The sequence below is a fragment of the Sphaerodactylus townsendi genome, linkage group LG13 (genome assembly GCF_021028975.2).
Source record: "Sphaerodactylus townsendi isolate TG3544 linkage group LG13, MPM_Stown_v2.3, whole genome shotgun sequence".
Classification (NCBI taxonomy): domain Eukaryota; kingdom Metazoa; phylum Chordata; class Lepidosauria; order Squamata; family Sphaerodactylidae; genus Sphaerodactylus; species Sphaerodactylus townsendi.
Genome location: NC_059437.1, coordinates 37,551,149 through 37,565,121, shown reverse-complemented (window position 1 = coordinate 37,565,121; position 13,973 = coordinate 37,551,149). Strand labels below are relative to the sequence as shown.

Here is a 13,973-nt window from a genome sequence, read left to right as displayed (position 1 = left end):
TGTCTTTTGCTGTTTTATGAGTTTTAAGCTATTTTATGGGATGGAGCCTATGTGTTTATATTTGTACGACCGCTCCTGTTGATGTTGTAGTGAATGTTGTTCACCGCCCGGAGCCCTTCGGGGATCGGGCGGTATACAAATTAAATAAATAAATAAATAAATAAATAAATAAATAAAAATAATAATAATAATAAAGAGCCGCTAAGCAGGCAGCTGTTCAAAAGGTCTCCTGTTCCTGCCCTAAGGCAGCTGTGTCTAAAGATCCCGGCCGCGCTGACTTCTCCCCGCAGGAGCCGGAGCCTGGGAAGTTTGCTGCGGGCCCCCCTGCAAGCTCCCCCGGCTCTCCCCGCCTTTCCACGGCACCGGCGACCAGTGGGAAGGCGGCTCGGACGGCCCGGCTCGGATTCGAGCGGCTCCATTGGCTGCCTGCTTGCCAGAGCCACGAGTTGGGGAACCGGCGGCGGCTGGGCCTGCCGGAGCTTCGCGGGGCTGCTTCTGGCCCCGGCTAGCCGACGATGGGGTCTCAGGTCGGGGAGCCGCCGCCCGAGCCGCCGCCTCCGGTTGATCTTTACAGGGACACGTGGGTGCGCTACCTGGGTGAGCGTCCCGGGCCTAGGGTGGGAGGGCTGCTGTGTGCGCTTCTGAGTCTGCGGTAGGATCCGTTTGTGGATGTGGAAGTCCCCTTAACTTCAGTGGGGTTTGTTTTAGCGTAAACCTGCACGAAGGAGAAGAATTTGGATTTATTCCCTGCTTTTCTCTCTTGTAAGGAGACTTAAAAGGGCTTACGAATTCGGACTTTTTCACTTTCTCTCTCCCTGCAGCAGAGCCCGGTGTGAGGTAGGTGGGACTGAGACTAGTCCAAGGTCACCCAGCTTGAATGTAGGAGTGGGGAAACAAATCTAGTTCACCAGATAAGAACTTGCTGCTCATCTGGAGGACCAGGGAATCGAACCTAGTGGTCCTGAGGCCATCTGCTCTTACAAGAGTAATAGTAGTAGTAGTTTGGATTTGTATCCCACCTTTCTCTCCTGTAAGGAGACTCAAGGTGGCTTACACGCTCCTTTCCCCTTCCTCTCCCCTCAACAGATACCTTCTGAGGCAGGTGGGGCTGACTTTGACAGTGGACGTGAAATGCTGTACTGAGATCTTACAGACAGAAAAAGCATTTCTGCTGCCATCTAAGGAGAGCAGAAGATTTTAGTTGCCTTTTGAAGTCAGCGGAATGGGAGATAGAAAGATACAATCCACAGATCAAGAGGATGACAATCCACTAGGCAGTTCTCATTTGCAAGCACTCACAGATATAAATATATCAAAATATCTCGCACAGTTTCTGTGATTTATAGTAGTGGTAGAGCAGTGGTAGAGTAGTGGTATAGTATGGTAGATTTATAGTGGTGTAAAGTGCCATGTAGTATGTATGGCAATAAATCTAATTTAGGTTGGCTTTCCCAAACCACTCCAATCATTGCATTTATGTGTTTATTTGCCACATTTTTATTCCATCCATTTACTCCAAGGAACTCAGAGCACCATACATGATTCTCCGTTCTCCATGTTCTCACAACAACCCTGCAAAGTAGATAATCCTGACAGACAATGATTGGCCATCAGTAACTGAACGAACAGTAGAGATCTGCGGGTCTCCTTGATTAGACACTTACTATGCCACACTGCCACGTGCAATTTTATGGCAAAAAAGAAAAGTGTTAGCTGAATCTTGTGTAGGCCAGCAAATGTACACATCAGCTTTGGCACAGATGGAGAGATGTACATTAGAGTGGCCAGGGTGTTTCTTGAAGCTGGTTGTGGGGACAAATTCTTGGGATACACCTAAATGGTTTCAGGTAATTGTTAGAAGAGACAGGCATAGAACGATCCTCAAGGCCAGGACTACAGGATGGAAAAGTGGAGCAATTTCTAAGTGTAAAATGGAACTACTTGCAAATATGCTTTGTATCAGGGCAATTCGAGATGTGCAGATTAATGTGTAAAACTGCATTCATTGCACAATTTCTGCTGTGTTGGCCTGAACAGCTTTCCTCAAGGTGACATTCTGCCATCCTGTCTCTGGCCCTAGGAGGGGCTAATGGGAAGGAAGGCACTTTGCAGGGTGTTGAGTAGTGTCCCAAAAAAACTACTAAATATAATCCATCAAGAACAGCTGCTGTAGCAAGTCCTAGAAGGCTGACATTGACAGTGGAGGTGAAATGCTGTACTGAGAACTTACAGAGAGAAAAGGCATTTTTGCTGCGATGTAAAGGGAGCAGAATGTTTTAGTTGCCTTTGAAGTCAGTGGAACGGGAGATAGAAAGATATAATCCACAGATCAAGAGGATAACAGTCCACTAGGCTGTTCTCGTTTGCAAGCATTCACAGATATAAATATATCAAAATCTCTTGCACAGCTTCTTTCAGTGGGTCTTGCATAAGAGACTTTTCTGGTAGATTTATACTGGTGGAAAGTGCCATCAAGTTGCAGCTGACTTTGTGTGAGTCCTTCAGGGATAGGGCGGGATATAAATTTAACGAATAAATTTAAATAAATAGATTTTCAAGGCAAGAGATGTTCAGAAGTGGTTTGTCATTGCCTGCCTCCATGGGGACTGGGAAAGTTCTGAGAAAACTGTGACTAGTCCAAGTTCAGTCCAGCAGGCGTCATGTGGAGGAGAGGGGAATCAAACCAGTTCTCCAGATTAGAGTCTACTGTTCTTAACCATTACACCACACTGGTTCTCCTGGTAGATTTATGCACCTTGCTATTCGGCAGGAAAGAGGAGCAATTTGTTCTGCCTTTGGTCCCAAAATGAGAGACAGGGTGAGTGTAGCAGACTTCTCTCTGTGATACGCCTCTGAAGATGCCAGCCACAGATGCAGGCAAAATGTTAGGAACAAGATCCACCAGACCACGGCCACACAACCCTGAAAACCCACCACAACCAGAAGAGTCCTGTTTGTTCACCACGTGTGACACTTTGCTATATCTGAATGAATGCAGCAATATTCCCTTGTTGATTTTGAGCTTGGCTGCTCTGCAGCAAAGGAGATCTCCATTTATGTAGCTGTATCCATTTGACATTGAAACATGAGAGCAATAACAGCAGCCTGTGGAAATAAATAATTGGGCTGGTGGCAGCAATTATGAACTGCTAAATCACTGTCCATATTCATGTGCCATATTCTGAGTACCTGATGTTGAGGACTGAGAGCTGACTCACATGCACATATTCATTGGTTGATAAATTGAATGTGCGAACCAACCCTCAAAGATCAAAAGTTTCCATTGCCTTGCTTCAGCTCAAACGAGTGCTTTGCAATGGAAATCACCCAGTGGTAGGGTGTAATGTAATCCCCTAATAGGATGTGCTGGTTATGAACATCTCTGTATAAACTTCTCAGAAGACAATCTTCATAAATGTCAGCCTGTCATTTTGAAAATCTTTTCTCAATAAACCTTGATGTAATTCATGTGCATGATACGGATCTCCAGTCTGTGATTCAGCTCAACATGATCCAATTAAGCAGAAATTAAAGACTTGAAGCAAAAGATAATTTTGAATTAATTTCAATTCTCTTTCCATCAGTAGTACCCAGTTCTTTCTGTGCTTAGTCCTTGTATGGGTCCTGCAGGTCAAACAAAGGTGCTACTTCCTGTACAATTTTTACATTCTGAGGCATTACCTCTTTACAGCTAGAGTGTTCACAGTCATTCTCTGACATCACTGAAGCTCAGCCTATGGAAAGGGGAGCTTCTTGCAGAAAGGCCTGTATTATTATGTACAAGACTTAGGGATAAATGGGCCTAAAATTTATTTTATAGAACAGGTGACAGATTGTGATGCTGTGAGAAAAATGCAGCTTTTTAATGTGTAGTTGTTAAACATGCTAACTCCTGAAAATCAATTCTGGTCATTTATTTGTTGCCAAGATTAAGTTTTCAGGAATTAGTCTTTCCATGATAGTGGGTGGAGTCTGCGATTGTGGGAGGAGCATTTGTGCCTTTGATGAACTTTGCCTTTTATTGCAGGCTATGCAAATGAAGTTGGAGAGTCCTTCAGGGCCATTGTGCCTGTCTCGTTGGTCTGGACAAGCTACGGGGTGGCAACAGCCTATGTGACAGCGGATGCCATTGATAAGGGCAAGAAAGCACTGGCTGTGAGTGTATGAACTGTTAGTCACACCTTAGTTTTTGCTTTGTGGTCCTTTGTAAGTAAGGAAGGCAGGCAAGAAGCAGAGCAGTAAGTATATATAGTCGCACCATTAATTCCCCCAAATTGCCTTTGTTTGGGCACGATTTTTATTGGAGTCACAAATGTAATAAGACAGTTATGTTCTTGCTAAATAGTGTATTATGTCAAAGGAGGTTTGGAGGTTTTTAAACAGAGGCTGGATGGCCATCTGTCGGGAGTTCTTTGATTATGTGTTCCTTCATTGCAGGGGGTTGGATTTGACGGCCCTGGCAGTCTCTTCCAACTCTGTGATTCTATGTTTCTATGAAAGGGCCAGAATGAGAAGGGCTAAGTGGCAAGACAAGATAATGAGAGCTGGGGCAAGAAAACCAAGACCAACGTAGAAGTTCCTGTCTATTTATGCCACTGCAGTAAAGCATGCACTAAAACATTTTTTGTTTTAATATTTTACTGCCTAGAAAAGAAGAAGAAGAAGAGTTTGGATTTATATCCCCCCTTTCTCTCTTGCAGGAGACTCAAAGGGGCTTATAATCTCCTTGCCCTTCCCCCCTCACAACAAACACCCTGTGAGGTAGGTGGGGCTGAGAGAGCTCCGAGAAGCTGTGACTAGCCCAAGGTCACCCAGCTGGCGTGTGTGGGAGTGTAGAGGCTAATCTGAATTCCCCAGATAAGCCTCCACAGCTCAGGTGGCAGAGCTGGGAATCAAACCCGGTTTCTCCAGATTAGATACACGAGCTCTTAACCACCTACTGCTGCTCCTAAACTCATGCTAGCCAGGCACTGCCCCAGAGGGTTACAGTGCCATCATTTTAAGAATCAGTGAGAATTCTCAGAGGTGGCCGTTACTAATGAGAATGAGTTATATTGGAATGTATAAAATGTGTATATTGGACTATATAAAACATGCATTATAGATGATGATAGTATACGTAAACCTGTGGTTTGCAAATTGGAGGTAGGACCCAAAAGTGCATTGTAATATTCAAGTCGTTCATGAGTCCAGAAAAAGGAGGTTGGAGGAACAGGATGAGATGGGAGATGAAGGAAACTCTGGAGGGGTTCAGTGACAAATTTGCCTCTGCGCAATATGCGAAGTGGTATGAAATACTGCCTGCTGCTCAATAATAGTATATATTAATAAATACTAATAATGAAAAATGCAAATGCAAATGTGTGCAGTAAGATTTTGACATCTTATGCTGGGGATGAAGAAAGTAGCCCGTGATTACTTTGTGAGTCCAAATAAAGGAAGTTCAGAAGTGGGTTCTACTTGAAAAAGTTTGAGAACGACTAGTATAAGCCATGTCCAAAAGACCACAAGTAAATATAGCATATAAGTCATATCATTAAAAAGCAAAATGTGTTGCATGTTTATAAACATTTAGCGGGAGATCTAATGGGTCATGTTAATTCATATTTTTGAACAACAAAGTTCAATCTTCTTTCACTTGGTTCCTTCCTGCTTTCTCTGTTTGTGGCCCACAGGCAAAGTCCTGCCAGGAAGGTCGGACCACGCGAGCGGCTGTGGCAGTTGTGGACACATTCATATGGCAGGCTCTGGCTTCTGTGGTCATTCCTGGCTTCACCATTAACCGCCTCTGTGCGGCCTCCCTCTACCTCATGAGCAGCATGACCCGCTGGCCCCTCTTTGTTAGAAAATGGGCGACCACAGCTGTCGGCCTCTCAGCAATTCCCTTCATCATTAAACCCATTGACAGGTAAGGGCTGTTTTGGGCTCTGAGACATATCTTTGGATTGAGCCAGAACTGCAGAAAATCCAAGATTCAAAAATCTCACTCTGGTTTCTGTTTGTGCACTATGACCAGGAGGAAAGGTATAACCTACCATGATAAAAGATCCTTAGTGGGCCAAAAGACTGAATAAATAATTTTCCAAGAATGTAAAATCTTGCCTACACTACAAAACACAAAAATATAAAATCTTGCCTACACTACAAAACATAAGACGTGTACAACATTTCTAAATTGCTTCCAGGAGAAATGTTTTAAGTTTGTCACACACATTATTCTGGAAATCCTTCCAACAGCACCTGGGCTATAGGAAGCAAACCTAAGTTCTCCATGAATTTTTTAAAAAATACAATAAATAAATCCTGTTACGATAGAGCAGTGATGGCGAACCTATGGCATGGGTGATAGAGGTGGCACTCGGAGCCCTCTCTGTGGGCACGCGCGCACAGAGTTCGTCATGTGGGGGGCGGAAAATCACCACCACCACCCCGACACACATCTAGATTGGCCTGGGCCATTGAGCACAACGTGCGCACACTGCGGTGAGCAGGGAGGACTTGGCTGGCAGGCCTGGTGCCTGTGCTTCGGGTGGCTGCTGCCCGAGGGGGGGTGGCGCAGACGAGGCAGAGATGCTAGAGAGGCACAGAGCGGTGTGCACGGGACTTGCTGGAGATTAGAGCAGGCTGGCCCCTGCTCGAGCAGGTGGGGCGGAGGAAGAGGGAGCCAACTGTTTTTTTCTAAACTAAAACCTCAGCATTCAGGTTAAATTGCCGGGTTGGCACTTTGTGATAAATAAGTGGGGTTTGGGTTGCAATTTGGGCACTCGGTCTCAAAAATGTTCGCCATCACTGCAATAGAGTGTCATTATCCTCATATTGCAGATTGGAAGATAAGGCTAACGGGGAAGTTTACCTAAGATAACTCGCTGTCAAACCAGAAGAAACACTAGAAGTTCTTTACCTGGTGGCTTTCTAGTGGATTTTTTTGTGTTAAGTAGTAACTATGGAATATTTAACTCTGCCCTCCCTGCAGGAGCTGGTATTTGTTAGGGTGGAGGGAAACATATCAGTGGTGTTCATGCAACATGGATGTTTTCTACAAAGGACAACTTTGGGAGTGTATTGGAGGTCAAGAAAGCAGTAAAGAGGAAGGCCTAAAAGCCATTTTCCCCAGTCTGAATAAGAGAATACCACAGCTGCTATTTAACTATTAAAAACATCCCAGATAATTTTTTTTAAAAATTGCCAGAAATCTGTTCATTGATCTTTCAGTAGTTTGACTCTGATTTAGTTCACATCAGAGGTGAGACTCTGTGCTTCATACTACATGCAATGCTGGATCAAATGCACAGACTTCTGTTGCGTTTAGACGGGCCTTCATTTGTGACCCCTAGTCAACAGGCTATAAAATCCTGCCCCTGAAATTCACTCAGGCTGTTTCCGCACGGCGGCGGAAACGGCGAGGTCGGCGCATTGCGCGCCGACCCGAAGACGCTGGGACCATCCGCATGGACGGTCCTGGAAGCAGCCGGGCAGCCGGCGCCGCGGAGCGCTGGTGCCCGGCCGAGCCGGCTCGTCCCTGGGCCTCCGGCACGTCGCCAAGACCTGGGGACACGCCCCCCTGGCCCTGCGCGCCTGCTCCAGCGGTGCAGGGCAGGGGGGCGTGTCCCCAGGCCTCGGCAACGCGCCGGAGGCCCGGGGACAAGGTAAGTGCCGGGTGGGGGAGGCGGCGTGAAGCCGCTGCTGTTCGCTCGGCAGCGGCTTCACAGCGGCGTATCCCCAAAAAGAGCGCTTCCCAGCGCTCTGGGAATACGCCGGCTTCTGGCCGGGCGGGCGGCGCAAGGGCGGCGCGGCTGCGCTGCAGCTGCGCCCCCTGTGCGAATGGCGGCCTGGAGACGGCGTTTTTACCGTCTCCAGGCCGTCATTTTATGCCCGTGCGGAAACGGCCTCAGACAGTTCTGCTGTAAATCAGAGTAAGCCTGCAACAGTGTTCTGGTTCAGTGATCTGCCGTGTCCTTTCTCAATCGATTGTTTTTGGCCTTATTCCTCTTTCAAAGTCACTGGAACTCTCTGCTGCTACGAATCCAGGTTGACTTGGATTCATCTGTCTCTGGCCTCTCTCTAGCAATGGGAGCCACCAGCATTTAATCTAGGTAGGTTTTCTGTCCAGTGCATTTGTTTTTGGTTCTCCTGTGCCCAGGGTTAGTGTATGTAAACAAAGAAACCATTTAATCCGAGACAGTCATCAGTGGCTTGGGGTGTGGGGTGGAAGTATTGCCTTCTCTTCCAGCACAGTGTTCCAGAGGAACTTTGCATTTTTAGATACTATGCAGGAGTTCCTCAGTAAAATGTCTGGCTCTGTGGAGGAGGGAGTTTCTTTGAAATAAAGTTAGCCCTCCAATACTGATCTTCCTTATAATGTGCAGCTGCACACAGCAGTTTCTAATTGTCACATCGGTTCACTGGGGGAAAGATGAGTTCCACCCTGGTCATGTTGGCAAATGTTGTGCATAATGTATGGTTTAATGACCCAGAATCCTGTGATCTGTTGTGAAATTTAAGGCCATTGACTTGGGAAGATAGCAGGTTTGAAAATCTTATTCCCCTACAGTTTAAGGTGTCTTATTACACTGTTTCGAACTCTTTGCTGTTCAAGTAACTACAGGTACCTTTCTGCAGTGCTTTTACTCTCTGCTCATGGGTTATTGTGTTTTCATTTTTTTAATGGTTGGCACAAGTTGTATTTGGATGCTTCAGCCTGGGGCAGGTACTTTATCTGTAATTCTGTGCTTGTTCCTCATTGTACCTGGATTTCATCTACTTATTTTTGCAAATACTTGCACATTTTAAAGTGCAGTACTTTATCCATGAGGTTTAGAACCTTGATTTCAAAAGAAAGTGAAATCTTGAAGCATATAAATGTATACGAGAACAGTAATTAGAGGCAGAATCTTCCCTAGATTGTGGCATGGATTTTAAATTTCCTGTGGAAATCCAAGTCAGCACTATCCCATAAATTTCAGGAGAAATTCTACTTTTCTATAAATTGCAAAAAGAAAAAAAGAAGCTTTGTCTTTGAGACTCTCTCTTCTGCTATTTCAATATTTTCTCCCCTTACCAACTCCCTGTAGGTCAGTGGATTTTTTGATGGACTCCAGCCTTCGCAAACTCTATAGCACTGAAGAGAAACCATCTTCTTCTTTCTGATGTGTCTGCCACTGTCTCAGATGGCAAAATATACACTGGATCAGCTACATTCATTGACTGCTACAGTGCCCCCTAGCCTATATGTGGCTTTGACTTTCAAAGGTTGAAATCTAACTTAGTGGGAACTGGAAAAGAATCCTGCAGCACTATACCAGCCTGGTGCTGGGAAGAGGCAGACATCGGGCACAGACTATTCTTCCTGTTGTTCATACACCTGTGATGAGACTGGGGTGAGGGGTCATGGGTCCATGGGACTGCACAGCATTTCAAGACTTACGTGTTGTCTTCATCAGGTACCAGAATCAGATAATGGGCCGGGTTGTGGTGGTAGCTGTTCCCCATTACAACATGAGTTCATTTAGTGAAAGATCTGTTATCTATTATGCACCGTGAAACCCTGAAATTTGGTGGCTAATTGCACTAACTATTGCAAACTTCAGCAGAATCACAGTCTGCTATCACAGTCTCAGTATTGCTTATTAGATGACAGTCCCCCCGCAGCCCCTCCGAGGTGGAAGTTTCTTGTTCTTTATCCACCATAATAAAATCTGTACTTGAAATCTGAATTTGTATCAGAGTGGCTCACAGCTGCGGTCTGTCCCAATGATTACTGCTTTTACAGTTAGTACCACTGCCTATTACCACATAGCATTTTGAGTGCTCAAACCACTTTATTGACACTGTGGAAAGCCTGGTTCACACATGTAGAAGGTATTTGTATTCTTTTGGACTGCAGGTGATGGATCTGAACTTTGTGCAAAAAGCACTCCTTGCAGTTAGAAAATGAATGCATCAGTGATGATTCTACCCCTCTTTTTACTAGCTGTGATGACTTTGTCAAACCTACAATCTGAAATTATGAAGGCCACCTCAGTCTCCTGCCACATGGCATAGGGGTTAGCATGTAAGACTAGGATCTGCAGCCTTTTCTTTGCCTTGACTTTTGGGTAACAAAATGCTCCTTCAACATTAGCTGGATCAAGGTGCTTACCTTTGGACAAACCAGGGTGGCCTCAGTGGTTTATACATGGAAATTGCAGCTGACCAGAACCAATTTTAGAACAGGGCCAGGGAAAAGGAGGGGGGCAACTGAATAAGCTTTCAACCCATCCACACAGTCACCCTCATGCAATTCCACCAGTCAAAATTTGCACTCCACCATTAGCCCTAGGGGAAAAAAGATAGAATATCTTATCAAACTTAGCCATTTAACCAGTATTGTTGCATTATTGGGTCAAAAAGTTCCCAAAGCCAGTTTTCACCTTGGCTTGTCATCACGCAGGTTGGAAACTGTTCAATTGCCTCCTTGTCCTAGTTTGAACTAACTTTTCTATACAATTTATCAATTTAAAACTTTTTTTTAAAGCAATAAAGTTTTAAGCAAATTCTGCAGGGTTTCTGTTTTACCCTGAAGAGGAGCTTTTGGTTACACATTACCAAACTCCAATGAAGATATTGAGTGGTTGGAGTACCAGATTTTGAGCAGGGAGTCAGTCCTGTGTTCAAAGTTCTGCATTCTAGACAAGGTTTTAGTCGCTCAACCATAGACAATAGGGTTGTTCTGTGAATAAGATGGCTAGAAATCAGGGCATGTATGCCTGCTGAACTGCTTGGAATAGGGGAGAAGAGATAAAATTCCCCTTTCAGCCTTGTTTCCACTCAACTGCTTTTCACACTGCTGCCACTTGAGGCCAGAAGAGAGCTGATTTTAAAAGGTACCTGACCAAGGAAAACTCTGGAGAACGGAACAGACTCTGAAAATCTTGTTTATCTTTGTGGCTTTTGTGCTGTCCCTCAATGGGACTGTGCATGTGCAAGCCAGCTGTGGAAAAGATTGCCAAAGCTTTCTAGCAGACTTGGAGCGCACCCCCTCCTTCTGGAGCTTTCCCGCCAAAATGACCACATGACCAGGAGGACGGGCACTACTCCCTCCGTTCTCTTTTTGTCACCGCAAAGAGAAGATTTCTACTTTTAATCTGTTACTTTCCTCACCTCATTTTTGAGGCTGAGGGGATTTGTTTAATCAGTAATCATTTTCGTGAAGAATGCGCTACATTTAAAGAAAAAATGTTTCTGGATTTCCAATCTGGCATTATAGCTATCAGCCCAGGGGTCGCATGGCAGAGCTGCCTGCTCTTTCTATCACCAGTCTACCCCCAAAGCCATAATCAGATAGTGCTGGACCCAAAAAGCTCTTTTTCAAAGGCTTTGGCTATGCGCCAGCCTGAATAAAGGCACTTGCTCCCTCTGTGGCAAGGGTTATCTTGAGAGCCTCAGATTCACTGGCTCTTTTCAAAGGCGTTTGCTTTGTGCCAGCCTGAAGGAAGACACATTCCCCCTGCTTGGCTGTGCCAGCTCTGAGGGGAGAAACCTGGAATTGCTGCCTGACAGAGCCTTTGATTCATAACGTCTCTTTTCTTCGGCTTTAGCTGCAGCCTGCCTGACTGAAAGACACTGGAAGAGGGAAGGACTCCCTTTCCCTCTTTCTGTCTCTCCAATAATGTCAAAGGCCTGTCAGTTCCCAAGAGAGAAGTTTAGAGGCATGGCCTGACATATACTCATTCTGTTGGCTCTGAAGCCTGTTGGCTTTGAGAGGCTGTCTGACTGAAAGCCTCCCTCCCCTTCATGGCTTCTGTTGGCTCTGAAAACCTAAAGGCATGGGCTGTCGGGCTTGAGTGGAGGAAGCTAACTGAAGGCCTCCCTCCCAACTCCAGTCTATCCTTGTGGTCTCTTCCAGTTCTATGATTCTATGACTTCTTCAGCCCTTGTAGTTTTTGCAGAGTTGCTGAATAGGGTGGAGTTTCCTGCTCCTGTGTTCTGAGATAACAACCAGGGTTAAGATCTGCTGTGTTTTATTGGACCACTCAAAACAATAGCCTCTGTGCACAATTTTGCTGAAGTCAGCTCTTCTTCCCCGCCTTCAAATAATATGGTTGTGCACATGGTTTTTTTCACAGTGTAAGATGTCAGATGCCTTGGCAACTTTTACTGAAAAAGTTTCTGATAATTGGACTTGTCAAAAATTCTTTAAATCCATTCATCAGTTCTCTATAGTGACATGTTCTACAAGAGACAATTAAAATTCTGTGGTCTGCTGTATTGTCCACCATGACCAGGTTTCCCACAGTTCTTTGCACACCTGTGTCACTTTGTGGTCTCAGACCCAAGATCTTCCCCACTTCTCCTCAGAAGGAAGGTTCCTTGTATTCCCATTAACTAGATTTTTCAGTTCAGTACTACCCTGGGACTCAAAGAGGGGGCTATTTTGAATTATTCTTACGTGCTAAGAAGGCACCTGAAAATGCCTCCCTTCAGGTCCAGGTTATCTGTATGTGTAAAGTGTCATCAAGATACAGCCATCTTATGGTAATCAGTAGATTTTCAAGGCAAGAGACTATCAGAGGTTGTTTTTATTTTATTAAATTTATATGCCACCTATTCCCCAACAAACAAATTTGCCATTACCTTGGTGGTCTCCTATCCAGGCGCTAACCTGGGCCACCCTGCTTGACTTCTGTTAGGTCTTAGACCTTAAGCCAATAAACAGACTCTAGATTCTTGATCAGTAGCGTTTATTGAAAGGCAGCAGGTACCTAGCTTGAGAAAGTCAGTTCTGCCCGATCTGGCTTTCCAAGACTCCTTTATCCTTGCCGGATTCCCCCCTCCCAATTAAAAAAAAGGGTGAGACTTACGCGCCTCCAAGGCCGCAATAGGGATAGATACAGCCACTTTCCTTTCCTCCACATAATCATTGCATACACTGTAACTTCTATTTTCTTCAACTATTTGGCCTTTGTCCTGTCGTTCCTCCCCACCCCTTTTTGCTCTTTTCTTGATAAGGACCCCCATCATTGGGGAATGCCCTTATAATCCCTCAACAAGGTAATCTATTTTTATGTTTTCCCCCTGGACTTTTTTTTTTTTGCTGTGCAGGTTGCACAAGGTTCATTTATGTTGCCCATCCTTTCTTTGACCGCATCAGGCCAGCTTCACTGCTTGCATGACTGTGGTGTGGTTTTGCTTATTCACATTCTTGCTGATAACTTTGACAGTTTTAATCAGTGCCTTTCCTGCATTGTAACAGTGGCCTCAGGTTTTTCTGAGTAGTAAGCACCACTCCTTTACTACCGGTGGAAAAAAGTCCCTATGGGAGCTGTAACAAGGTTTGGACCTTAGATCTTATGCTATTAATTATATTTTGTCCACTGATTGGGACTCAAATTCTCCCCCTCCTTATTGGATGTCTAAGGATACTGCAAACAGAGGTGTAGCCCTCATTGATTTTTTTGTACTTCCGTGTTGCTTCATACATAACATTTGTTCAATTTTTTTAGTGTGCAGTGCTTCCAACTGCAGAATGAGGACATATAGGTTGTAACCTATGCCTTCTCTATTTATGAACTTTCACAAGGTTTGGTTGTTTGATACCCTGGCCAGGATTCCCTACTAGGGATTGCCTCTCAGTTATCATGGCTCACAACGTTTTCATTACACTTGTTTATGATGCCAAGCATCTGTGTACTCCTTACATCTGGAATGTGACTTTTCTTGCATTTCAGTCAGGACTCTCAGGCTCCAAAAACGATGGGTCAGCATCTTCTCGCTGCCTGCCCTTGTGGGTTGGAAGAAGCTATCACCCTCTGTCTAGTATAAATGGTTTCTCAATGCCACTTTACATAACATACCTCTCTCCAACAGAGGGGCTATTTTTCTTTGCCACATACTTGCGTGTATTTCATCCACATGTTTATGGAAAGCTCCGTGCTCCTTTATAAGACAGTTCTGGGTGAATGTCAATATAGTATATAGTATGCTAAACCACTCTC

The 13,973-nt window shown here is 44.9% G+C and overlaps 1 protein-coding gene across 1 annotated transcript; it reads left to right on the top strand.

Annotated features, from left to right (window-relative positions):
• The first annotated feature begins 407 nt into the window (after positions 1-407).
• MTFP1 (mitochondrial fission process 1) lies at positions 408-9,713 on the top strand. Its single transcript, XM_048513635.1, has 4 exons — positions 408-597; positions 4,028-4,155; positions 5,676-5,908; positions 9,072-9,713. The coding sequence occupies exons 1-4, from the start codon at positions 516-518 to the stop codon at positions 9,145-9,147; spliced, it is 519 nt and encodes a 172-aa protein (XP_048369592.1). The 5' UTR covers positions 408-515; the 3' UTR covers positions 9,148-9,713.
• Positions 9,714-13,973: the final 4,260 nt, after the last annotated feature.